At 54.3% G+C, this 12005-nt stretch overlaps 2 protein-coding genes across 2 annotated transcripts; one reads left to right on the top strand and one right to left on the bottom strand.

Annotated features, from left to right (window-relative positions):
* Window positions 1-1082: 1082 nt before the first annotated feature.
* C8A04DRAFT_14277 (uncharacterized protein) lies at window positions 1083-2651 on the bottom strand (the record flags this gene model as incomplete). Its single annotated transcript, XM_062778031.1, has 2 exons — window positions 1083-1194; window positions 1330-2651. 2 exons carry the CDS (start codon window positions 2649-2651, stop codon window positions 1083-1085), a joined length of 1434 nt encoding a protein of 477 aa, XP_062634537.1.
* Window positions 2652-5033: 2382 nt separating this feature from the next.
* C8A04DRAFT_39300 (meiosis protein SPO22/ZIP4 like-domain-containing protein) lies at window positions 5034-11776 on the top strand (the record flags this gene model as incomplete). The annotated part of the gene is made up of 12 exons (XM_062784539.1): window positions 5034-5216; window positions 5712-6105; window positions 6228-6985; window positions 7055-7249; window positions 8210-8660; window positions 8716-8867; window positions 8918-9640; window positions 9686-9813; window positions 9905-10290; window positions 10958-11133; window positions 11208-11361; window positions 11730-11776. 12 exons carry the CDS (start codon window positions 5034-5036, stop codon window positions 11774-11776), a joined length of 3747 nt encoding a protein of 1248 aa, XP_062634536.1.
* Between the last annotated feature and the right edge of the window lie 229 nt (window positions 11777-12005).

The following is a 12005-nucleotide window of genomic DNA, read 5'->3' as shown; positions in this document are numbered from 1 at the left end:
GATTACGGTTGGTGGTGGTTAGAAATCAAGGCCTCTGGGATAGGCCGCTGTCGTGTGATGTTGTAGGAAGGGTAAAAGAAAGCACCGCCTTTGGAAATGCAAAAGACACTAAAGGCTGCGAGATTTCGCAGATGCAAGGAAAGAATGGAAATTCCTGGGCTGTCCCGGATCTTCGAACTCTTTGGGCTGCCGGGGTGTTGGGACTCGCAACCTTTGTTCCAGTGAGGGCCGATGCTGTTTGCATCTTTGAGCCGATGGCGGGGTCAAGAGCTGAGCTCCAGGCTGGAAGGCGCTATCGATTGGAGCCTGGCCGCCCCTGTTTGGTGCAACGTAATCACGGCCTCAGCGGGACCCAGTGGTGCACAGAAGCACACGGTCGAAGACCGTCAAGCAATTAGTCAGCATGGACGGAACCAGCAGCGGCCTCACCAACGAGACCGATTCCATTCCTTTCATCAAACCGTTGGGTTGAGGGACCATGCATTATTCGAGAATCACGTCGGACAGGATATCGAAATCAACGCATTTATTTCTTACAAGTCTCTACATGTTGCGGGTTGACCCAACAATTCGTCCCCTTTTACAAACCGCCCACACAAAGGCCGTTCATCTCGTCCATGTGCCAAGCCTTATCACTTGATCCATCCCATCCATCCCTTTCCTCTGAATAATCTTACACAACATACAACATAGACAGACGGCCATGCCAGTCCAAATGAAAAGTACCCCCATATGCGATCCATCATCATGGCCAGTTTCCCGTGGTATCTTATCCCTGTCATGACCCCATAAACGTCAAAGCAAGAGCAAACCATCGCAACAAACCCCCCCAAACAACGGTGCTCCGGAACGTGGCACCGACAACATGATGCTCTTGATAGCTGCCGATAATGACCCTGCCAACTCCGTGGGGTAAACACAACCCACCGTCTTAGTAAGACAGGGGAAAAGTAAAGAAAAGCCCGTACGAAACGCCGTGTCATGGACACAAATATGTGCAGGAAGCAGAGCAAAAGAAAAAAAGAAACAGGCCGGGGAGCGGGGCAAAAAAACAACGCCCACAAACCCTCGATGGGAATCCATCAAAGTCGATGAAGGCTCTCCGGCCGACCGCCCTCGCTATACCGACGGTCATCCCCCGAATACCGCCAGCCGCTGCCATCTGAAGAACCAGGCCTGGCACCACTGCTGGAGCTGCTGCCACTCACAATGCTGCTCAAATCCGCAAACCCAGCAGTACCACCCCCAGCACTCCTAGAGCCCGAGCCGGATGTCGATGTAGCGCCCGCAGCCAAACCTGAACCACCGGAACCTATACCTGAGCCCGACCCAGAGGCCACAGAGGCAGCGGCGCCGGCAATAGCGGCGGCCGCGGTGGATGAGCGGCTCTGGCGCTGCAGACTCATGAGCCATGATAGGTGCATGTTGACAACTCCGACCTTGCTGCCGATCTCCGCAATCTGGTCGCTGAAATGAGCCGCGTGCTGGAGGATAATGTGGGACTGACGCGCGTCCATATCGCGCGACTGCTGACGGAGTATCTCCAGCTCTGACTCAAGGCGCTCGAACTGGGCAAGCACGTAGTCCTCGGTTGAGCCGCCAACGTCGCCGTCCCCGTCACTAGAGGGTTCGGCGGAGTGGGCGGCGGAGTGGGTGGCCTCGATGCTGCGGTGATCATTGTTGTTGTTAGTGCCGTGGGCTGTCGCATGAGCTTGGGCTCGGGCCGCTCGCCGAGCCTCCCTTCGTGCGTGGCGTTCCTCGCATCTGGCAACATGCCTGGCCATTTCGTCGAGCCTCTTGCGGTCCTCGGCCTGCTGTTGAAGCATCCGGCTGATGACCTCAAAACTACAGCCTTCAGCTTCGTGCTTCTTGACGAGTTCTCGCCTCTTGAAAACCCTGCAACCTGCCGAGTGCCATTTGCACGGCGCGTCAACCTTTGGGCAGTCCTCATGCTTGTGTCGTGTCATGCTGGGGTTGGGCATCACTTGTCTGCAGTCCGAGCATACCGCAACGCGGCCCATACAGTCGTTGTCGTAGTGGCTGTCGAGCTCCATAGAGCAGACCTTGTCGCCGCAATGTCTGCAGTCGACCTCATCATGCATACACCCTCCGAGGCGTTTCCGGGCTACTCGTCGAGTAATCGGCTTCACACAGTCGGGACCCGTGCACTGAACCAAGGTGAAATCACAACGCCGCTTGTAGTGTCCCTCAAGGTGTTCGCGAGGGCACTGATGGTTGCATCCCTTGTTCGGGCACTTCACCATGAGCCGGTCCAGCTGTTCCTTGATAATGAGAGGACAGAGATGGTAGTCGCGTGTTTTCCTGATCCGCTGGCGGTCGATAGGGCAGGTGGACTGTGTCTCCAACGCCCGGTCGATGCATTCCCGGCAAAAAGTGTGGCCACATGGTGTTGTGATTGGCGAGATAAAAGGTGTCCTGCACACCGGGCAAAGAAGGGTGTCGTCAACTTCGCCGACGTACTCGATGGCTTGGTAATCGAGTTTCGTGATGAAGATGTACTTGAACTCTGCAAATCCGATGGCACTAGGGCTGTTTGGGGCCGTCAGGGGAACTGGGGCCGGCTCCGGGCTACTTGGCTCCGAAGAAGCCGTGGCGAGCGCCCCTTCCTCCGGGGTGTTCGGCGGCGGCATTGCGGAAATCTGTGTGAAAGTGAACTGAAGTTGCGCCGCGATCGCTGCTCTGCCGCGCCGAGGTCGAAGTCGCGAAAGGGAGCGGAACCTCGGCCCGTTTGGGTAAAGGTCAAATGTAAACCTCGAGGCGGAGGGAACCGGGGTGGAGGCCGCCGGAACGCGACTGAAATTCAAATGAGAATGTGCCGATAACTACACTCTTGAAGGAGAGTTGCATGCGCAGCCGCAATTCAAAGGTATTACAAAAATGTTGCAATACTTGACTTTAGAGAAGGCGAATTGTTGAGCGTGAATCGGAATTCACGAATGTACTCGAAAGGTGCAGGCACAAGGGTCCGCCAAGAATTCAGCTCACCCCACCAAGCCAGTGGAGCACGGGCCAAAACCAAGAGCCCCACTTCCCTATCGGGCAACCTCGAAGTCAACAGACGAACCCGACATGCATGGGAACAAGCAGTGGTTGAAATCACCGCCAACGCGAACACCTGCTCAGAGTTGTGACGCCTTGCTGTCATGGCTATATGTATTTGGTCATTTTAGTGTTGTACTTTCTAACATTCACCCCTTTTCGGTTGTTGACAATTCCAAAGCAGGATAGTTGGAGAAAACACGTTTTACTATGCTTCGTTAATTACTCCTCTTCGAACACTTCCGACACACTCCGGACCATTACAATCAATCTGACATTCTCATGTAAACTACCACGCAATGTAAGATCGGATTATACTGCTGTCCCCAGGTGGGATTTTCAATTTACATTATTCTTGTGGTTTCGTAGAATACCCCGGGGAAGTTCTCTAGTAACCTGTTGTTGTTAGTTTCCCCCCCTGCAAGCTGTAGTTCCTCGGCGTCCCTTTGTTTTGTCTAATTACCATGTAACATTGCGCTGCCCAGCTTCCCAAAGTGCTGTGAACCTTGATGGCAGCAGTTTGTGTAACGGCGACTACGGGCTCCAAATTTCTCTTTGTCTGTCAAGCGTTGCGAACCAAATGCCAAGCATTTATCATCCTGTCCTCATATGTGCCAATACTTGTGCTGACACACCCAGCACCGCCCAGATGTATTCTCCCATTGGTCTACTTACACTCTCGATACACAGTAATCCTCAGCACAACTGAGGTTCTCAATACTCGGCCCCCATCATGCCCGTCTTAGAGTACCTGTCTCTTGAATAGTTTGGGGATGTGCAAACCAGCCAAAGGTCGCAAGGGATATGGATAGAAGTAATTCTACGCTAAATGCCATCCCCGGCGAGAGAAAATCTAGCCTAACCAAACCCGAATTCATGCATTGGCTCAGGCACTGAGCCGGAAACGGCAAGAACTCGCATGATGCTGACTTGTCCTCTGGGTGCAGACAGCGGCTGCGAAAAGACATGCAGGGGGAATGAATGTCAGCGCATCGTTACCAGTCATCTCATGGTCTTTTTTTCGCTGCGCTTTACTGTTAACTGAAGCGAAGAGTGGTTGCGGACTCTGGGTGCCAGGTTGTGGCAAAAGAAGAGGGAACCGAGCCAACCCGCAGAAAGGCAACCTGAGCGGTTCTCAGGAACCCATGCAAGGCACCTGAAGAGAGGTTTCTTAAAAATACTGTGGGAGGGCATTAAAAAGGCAGAGCGTCAGACTCGGATCTACGGCTTTTTAAAGATTTCGCACGGTTCGTTTAAACCCGCTAAGGTCTCCATACCCCTCGGTTGATGGAAATGCGCCCCGCTCGGCAGGCCGAAAAAATCGCCCACCCCTGTCGGCCAGCCCGCTCACCCGCTGCAGTCACAAAAGTCGAGGTCCCACGTTCCTTCGTCTGAACAGTGGAGAGCGATTTCTCGTCCGAGCCAGCAGCCGTCGCCCCATATTTGACGTTCACGCCTGTACAGCCCCCGGAATGCGGTCAATTCCACGGCGCCATGCTTCCCCCATCCATATCAGTATACTAGAAACCGAACCTGGAGATACGGCCACCAGCAGACCAAGCCGAGAATACTACGCCCACCAGACCGTCGACGTACCGTAGCCGAGACAGCAGAAGTTGGTGCAGCAGGTGCAGCAGGTGCCGCAAGTTCAGCCAGTACAGTAAGGGATCGAGGATCGAGGAACACCAGCACAGCGACAGCGCTGGGAAGTGCTGGGAAGGGTACACAACGACGCCTCCCACGGCGCGCAGGCCTCTAGTCAGTGCGCAACAAGACTGGAGTGAAAAGGAAGAAGAAAGACCACCACCGCGCGCAGTACGAGAAAGGCCAAGAGCCTGCTGCCGTCCACTCGGATCGACCGCCCGACTCGTCGCCAATACCTGCGAGAAGCCGTCGGGCCCTGCTCAATGAGCTGCGAACTCGACGCCCGTTGCGTAACCACGAGATCCAATGGGAACCGCACCCACTAGACAATGACGGCAACCGAAGCCATGGATAGGACGACCGGGAGCGAGGACAGGGCCACCAAGTCCGAAGGCGAGACCACCAACAAGGCCCGCGGTCATCATCAGCGTGTGCCATCTGCTGGTGATGCTCCTAGCGCTGGGCACGCCGCTCCGGAGAGCGTTCACAAGACGCCCAAGAAGCGGCGCAAGGTCAATCATGGTGAGTAGATGGTGACACCCGCCAACCCCCAAATCCAGGCGCCTAGCCTGTTGTTGTCTGTATTCAGATACTGATTCGGCCCGTTCCATCGTGCAGCTTGTCTCTACTGCCGCCGATCTGTAAGTCACCCAGCACTCGTACCCAACACTCGTACCCAGCCCGGCGCATTCAGCGTACCCGCGATACCCTCCCCCACAGCCGCCCCCCATTTCTTCCCCCGAACTGGTGGGTGGCGCACTCCGAGCTGCGGCCTTGGAAGGGGTCCTCGCGGCCGCACAACACCCCCGGATGCCTACCCGGACGGATATGGCGACAAGATGCAGAAATTCAGGCGTTCTAGTGGCTAACCGTGTGTCCTGCTCCCCAGCACATGACGTGCGATCTCGTATGTGTCCCCCCACCCTATTCCAGACCCTGGACCATTGGTCCGGCATATCGGACAGACGTTGACCCGTGGTTGTGTGTGTGCGTGTTGGCGTAAACAGGAGCGACCGTGTACCAGATGTGTCAAACGTAACATTGGGCATCTTTGCCACGACGAACCGCGAGAGCACGAGACGAAAAAGCCCAAGAGTTTACCCACCGCTGCGACACAGCAGCAGCAACAGCAACAGCAGCCGCAGCAGCAGCAGCAGCAGCAGTCGAAACAGGAACCCGGCCCGCAGCCGGACCCTGGACGCAGCGCGCTGAACCAGAATGCTGGCGCCATGAGGCCGCTTTCGTTCGACGGGGCCTTGGGAAACAGGCCAGGGCAGGCCTCGAAAAGCGCGTTCGAGGCCACCACGCTGGCTGGTCGAGGCGGCAACCCTCTCCAGCTGGTGCAACCTACGCCGGTGTCCGGCATAGCGGCCAATGCTTTGGGCAGCGGAATGAGTCAATGTATGTGGCTGGCTGTTCATTTCTTTCCTGGTTCGAGTCCCGTTCGTTCCGTGTGCTGGTCTGTACCTGAGGTGTGCAGGGGGAGCTTAGCTGACTCTGACGCTTGCCGTTGCCGCCCACAGTTCCCGATTTCTCAGATGCCTGGCTGGCTGCGCAGAACCCTTACCACGACATGCATAACTTCCACCCGAACTATGTGATCGCGCCGGAGGTTACCAACGAATTCAATCTCCTTAATGACTTCTTGCAGACCAGCCTTCTCGATGACACGGGCCTGTTGAATGATGATCAGGCCCAAGTCGCCGCCACCGCTGCTGCTGCTGCTGCTGCTGCCACGTCCGGTTTCCCCGGTACCGACGCCGCCATGCTCCCACCAGGCGCTGCCCAGGGGGGCTCACTCGCCGTGCCCAACGCAGAGCACGGCAAGGTCATCCCCCGGCCCAACAGCGCTTTACCCGCCGACAAGGCCCGCGCATACTATCTCCAGGCCGCGGATCCTTCGGGAAACGCGCCGGAGGAGCGCATGCGCCAGGTTCTACAGGCCAAGTATGAGGCCGGCATGTTGAAACCGTTCAACTACATCAAGGGGTACACGCGTCTTCAGAACTACTTGGCGGGCCACGTGTCCGCGTCGTCGAAACAAAAGATTTTACGACAACTCGATCGTTTCCGGCCGAAATTCCGCGAGAAGATCAAGGATCTGACCGATATGGACTTGGTCCTGGTTGAGATGTGGTTCGAGAGGACGCTCATGGACTACGATCGCGTGTTTGCTAGCATGGCCGTACCTGCGTGCTGCTGGCGCCGAACGGGAGAGATTTTCAGGGGGAACAAGGAGATGGCCGAGCTTATCAGAGTCCCAGTTGAGGACCTACGAGGGGTAAGTTGAAATCCATCCATCCGATGACGGGTACTTGTGAATTTGATACTTACTGACATTCTGGGGCAGGGCAAAATTGCGCTCCACGAAATACTCACAGAAGATTCGAACGTCCGATATTGGGAGGAATTTGGAACCATCGCGTTCGATTCTGCCCACGATACGCTCCTTACGGCGTGCTCGCTAAAGAACCCGGCCGATGGCGCACCGGCTGTTAACTGCTGCTTCTCGTTTAGGATCCGCAGGGACGATCATAAGATGTATGTTTCGACTTCCTGATTACTGTCATCCTTGTTTTACCTTTCATTGCTGACAATCAGAATAGCCCGAGCTTGATTATTGGAAACTTTCTTCCACACGATCCGGAGCACGAGCAATAGAGGACGGTCGTATTAACACATATACCCGTACATCACTCATCTTGCATAGTCGTCTCCATAGTGAGGCTTCCTCCCACGCTTCGATGTCGTCAGAGTGTCATCGGATTCATTGGTTTACTTCCATCCGCGGAATACAATTCCAGGCTACCTACCTTCACTCAGAAATAATGGATAGTGCGGAGAGGTGTACATTTGGTTTAGTGTTGTTTTTCTCAGGGGGGACGCTTCTCGAGCGTTGGGGATTGGTCCCACATACTTATATACCTATACAGGCCCGGTGATTGCATAACAATGGCCTTTGGGCCTAGAGCAGACATGACAATGCCCAGGAGCGGGGTCAGAGGTCATGGTGGATAGTTTCATAGGGAAGGTACGGAGTATCGTGCCTTCCACGAACATAGGCGTGTTAGATGCGGCCTAATGGTTAATGTTTCTAGGCAGAAATTCATTTGGGCGCCGGTTTCTTTTTGTGCCCACCGACTTGCCAATTCTCACACGTTCAATTTAAACCTCGACTTGCGTGTGTTTGTGGTTTTAACGCACTTCAAGCTACCACTCTAGCAACGATACCCGGATCTTCACGGTTCCGCAAGAATGCCCCCGTCACGCATGCCCGGGAGGGCGCCCGCGACAATGCGCACGCCACGCGCGGCCAACCAGACCCCCGTAGCCGGGAGGGATTCTGGCAGCGGAGCGGAGAAACGGATTGAAGCCGCGATCAGTAGGTCCGCCTTTTATTTGGGACCGGGGCGGGGGTTGTTTGGTCTGAACCGATTCACGATTTCTCGGCATCCCATTCATCCCATTCATTCATTGAACCGCTTACACTACTCCCGCAGACTAGTGGTCCGATCTCAAAGCTAACAAACCCATCACAGAAGTCGCAGGCAAACTCAGATTACTCCTCTCCACCCCGGACCCCTCCGAGATACCCCAGATCGAGGCTCTTATCAGCGAGGTTACACCCCACATTGACAACCTGTACGCGTGCCAGCAGACCTATCGCCCCGGCATCAGCGGCGATTTGGACATTGATCAGCTGGGAACGGAATTATGGAACCGGTGCGCGCGTGTGGGCAGGGTGCAAAAGGAAAAGCGATACATGGAGCTACAACCCAAGGGACTTTGGAAGGAGGGCGACCAGGTTGGTAGTCTGGAAGAATTGACTATTTATGGACGGGCTTTGGCCTTCCATTTGCTGGCGATTGCGAGACCGAGGGAGGATGGCCCGCTTGATGTTGCTGCCGTGATCAGACTGCTGAAATTGGCTTTGAAGTTTGTGGGGGTGTGTGTTGGTATGTTCAGGGACCCGGTGGTTTGGGGGGATATGCGCTTTGCTGACGAGTGTAGACGCCAAACATCTAACGAGGGGTGGGCAAGTGCTCCATCTGGCGGCCGACTTCAACATATGGTTGCAAGGGGTGGCTAAGGATCTTCCGGAAGAGGAAGCTAAAGAGTGCCAGTGTTTGGAGGTGGAGTATTTCATCATGAGAACCACTCTGGTATGTTGGTGGGATTGATTGGGAACAGGACAAGTCGCTAACAAACTTAGTGCATGGTGCAAAAGCGCTTCGACATTGCCGAACACATGTACACCAAATCCGAGCATCTCCACAAGTTCCTCACTCCCGAGTACGCTGAACGACTGGGCAGCAATCTCTTGGCCATCAGCAAATCGTTGTCGGACCTGCACGATAACAAGGCCGCACTCAGGTGGTTGAACCGGGCGCTAGACGTGGTGAACACCCAAGAGCCGGGGAAACTGTCTTATGGAGGTCGCGTGTTACGTCGTTCCGTCTTCCAGGCGTTGGTGGCCGCACTCTTGATTGAGGGAGGCCCTGAAAACCTCGAAAAGGCCAGGAACTTGATGCACTACATTGAGGCGGAAAATGGCGACGGGCATGTCGTCTGGATGCTCAAGCTCGAGCTGTTGATCAAAACACCCGCCGAGGTCTTCGACAGCGAGGGTTACGCCGATACCCTGCGGCACGCCATGCGCCATTTCATCCGCAGCGATTCAGGGTTCAAGCTTGCTCTTATCTACATTCGAAAACTCCATGACAAGAGCCCCGGTGCTGGGTGTGCGGTGATGGATGATTTCATAACCCTATTAGGCAGCGCGAAAAACCACGAATGGCTGGAGAAGGCTGTGGTCACGCGCATGTGGATGATCACCAGCCAACGGGATTCACTTGAGACTATCAGCACTGTGAAGAGTGTGCTGAAGTACCTGAACAGACCCCTGAGTGCCGAAGCGGCCGGGGCCGCACAAGCAGTAAGTCGTTTTGACGGTGCCGTGAACCAGGCTAACTGTGACCAGTTGCTGTGGAAGAAGCTCGAGTTGAACTACGTCCAAGGTCAATATGATCTGGCAGAGAGCTGGTGTCAGCTAGGTCTCCACGACACATTCGAGAACTGCGGCGCCGAAAACAAGTCCAAGCTCGAAAGGTAGATCCTACTCAATGCCTCCCTTTTGTGGTTGCCGAAAAACTTCTAACCATGGCAGGAAGCTCCTCATATGTGCGCTGGCCAAGAACAGTCTACAGGATGCCACCTCGGTTCTTGATGGCCTCTCTCCGCAGAGCTGGAGGGACCCGATGACAGCGTATCTCGCTTTCAAGGTTGCCATCCGCGTGGAGGATCGTGCTCTTGCCGAGAAATGTCTTGAGACCGTCGCTCAGGCACCAGATCATGTGGACTATCTCGGTGCCTGCATAGCCGAATCACAAAAGACGGGCGACATTTCGTGTGCCCTTTCCGCGCTCAAGAAACTTCAGGAACGGTACGAGTACAAAGAGCCGAATCCAATACACTTACCCGCACTGTTTAGGTGCACTATCCGGCTGCTGAATTTGTTGGTGGAGAGGCAAGGGGAGGGAGATACAAATGCGGTTGTGGGTGACCTTTGCGAGGTCTTTGATGCTGGTAAGTACAACTTCGATATTCTTTTCGGTCGTATCTAACAATCTTCCATTATTAGTCGTCCTGGCGCTGGAACGGCAAGAGGAGGACACTACTTTAGGTCGTAAAGTATTCACGGTTGATGAACTCGAATGGTTCAGTAGAAACGCCTACAACCTTGCACTGAAGAATACGGCCTCGTGGGACCTGCGATCCATTGTGCGAATGTTGACAACTTGTATCGGAATCATCGGGCATTTTCCTTCGGACGCCGGATTCAACCTTGAACTTTCTCTCAAAACTTTGTTTTCCCGCTTCGTGATTTCCTCAGCACTCGTATCCCTGGCCCGCACGCAGGACAATGTTGAACAGCAACGACAAGACTACACCTCGATGCGACGACATATTGCAGACTTTGACAGCGAGCTCCAGGAGTACCTTCCCCAGTCGGACGAACAATCGAAAAGTGACATGCTCCGGAAACATGCCACGCTGCTCGCCTTTGATTTTGAAGCGGCCGTGGCCTTGGAGCAGTGGGATGATCTGGGCGGTGTTGTACAACGAGCGGTGCCATGCAAGAATATTGCTGCTTTCCAGGCGATGGCGGATTGTTTACTGAGAGCGAAAGCGCCAGGGCAAGGTAGTCTCGCATTTTCCCTGTATGTCTCAATGGCTAGCTAATCGCTCCCAGTTCTCTACTCCAACATGCGAAAACTCGTCAACGAGATTTGGACCCTCGAAAACTTTGACGCCGTCAAACTCACCAAGTACACGCGGTGTCTCTTCCAAGCGACGCTCCCTCTCAACGACAGTCTTGCTATGGACTTGTTGGATGAGGCGTGTACCAGGGCGAGGGAGCTCCATGAGGTTTGCCGCCCTCATCAACCAACCCTCCGTATGAGAAATAACGAATGCTAAATATGAATGAATGATCCTCTTAGAACCCCGACACCCCCTGGCCAGAAGACGAACTGGAATGGATGGCCACGACAGCCTTCAACCACGCCATCGACTGCTACGGCGCACGCGAGACTGACCAGGCTAAGGCCTGGGCCACCAAGGCGATTAACCTGGCGCATTACTGTCGTGATGACGGTGGGCTGGAGGGGGTGCTGCAGGGGAAGTATATGCGGTTGAGTCTGGATGGGGAGGGGGTCCCGGGTGGGGAGGATGGGGAGGTGTGATTTCTTTGGTCTTCTTTTTCCTTGGGTCTTTGTTTTGTTTTTCTCCTCGGTTTTTTTGTTTCGCTTCTCTTTAGTTTCGTTCCGTCTGTCTGATTTGCTTTTCAAGGGCGAAGGGTCCCAGAGCAGGCCATGACCATGTGGCATCTTAAATGTACGAGCTAAGAAGGGGAGATATGGGGGCTATTACTGGCTTTGTTTATGTAGCTGATTGTAATACATGTCCTGATTGAGGATTACGGACTGGCCAAACAGTGTCACTTACTTATACTAACCTAATAGCCCTACGCCGGTTCCAAAGTGCTCAGGGTACCTTTACCTTGAATTGATCTTCGATTTCTGCGTCTCATTATTTCCGCACAATATACCGTCACAGCATAAAAAGGGCTTCATTAGCTGCAACTAGCCAACGGCATTGGTATTCTGTGATGTAAAAAAGTAGCTTGCTAAATATATATTTCCTACTTTGCATCCAAGTACTCGTCACTTTCGAGTACTCATCACCAGCAAACACAAACCACCACAGCCCTTTGTACCCTCTGTACCCTTCCCACCTCC

Source organism: Dichotomopilus funicola (assembly GCF_033296635.1).
Source record: "Dichotomopilus funicola strain CBS 141.50 unplaced genomic scaffold C8A04scaffold_63, whole genome shotgun sequence".
NCBI classification, from domain to species: Eukaryota; Fungi; Ascomycota; class Sordariomycetes; order Sordariales; family Chaetomiaceae; genus Dichotomopilus; species Dichotomopilus funicola.
The sequence above is the reverse complement of the archived record's forward strand: the minus strand, read 5'-3'. Positions and strand labels throughout refer to the sequence as shown.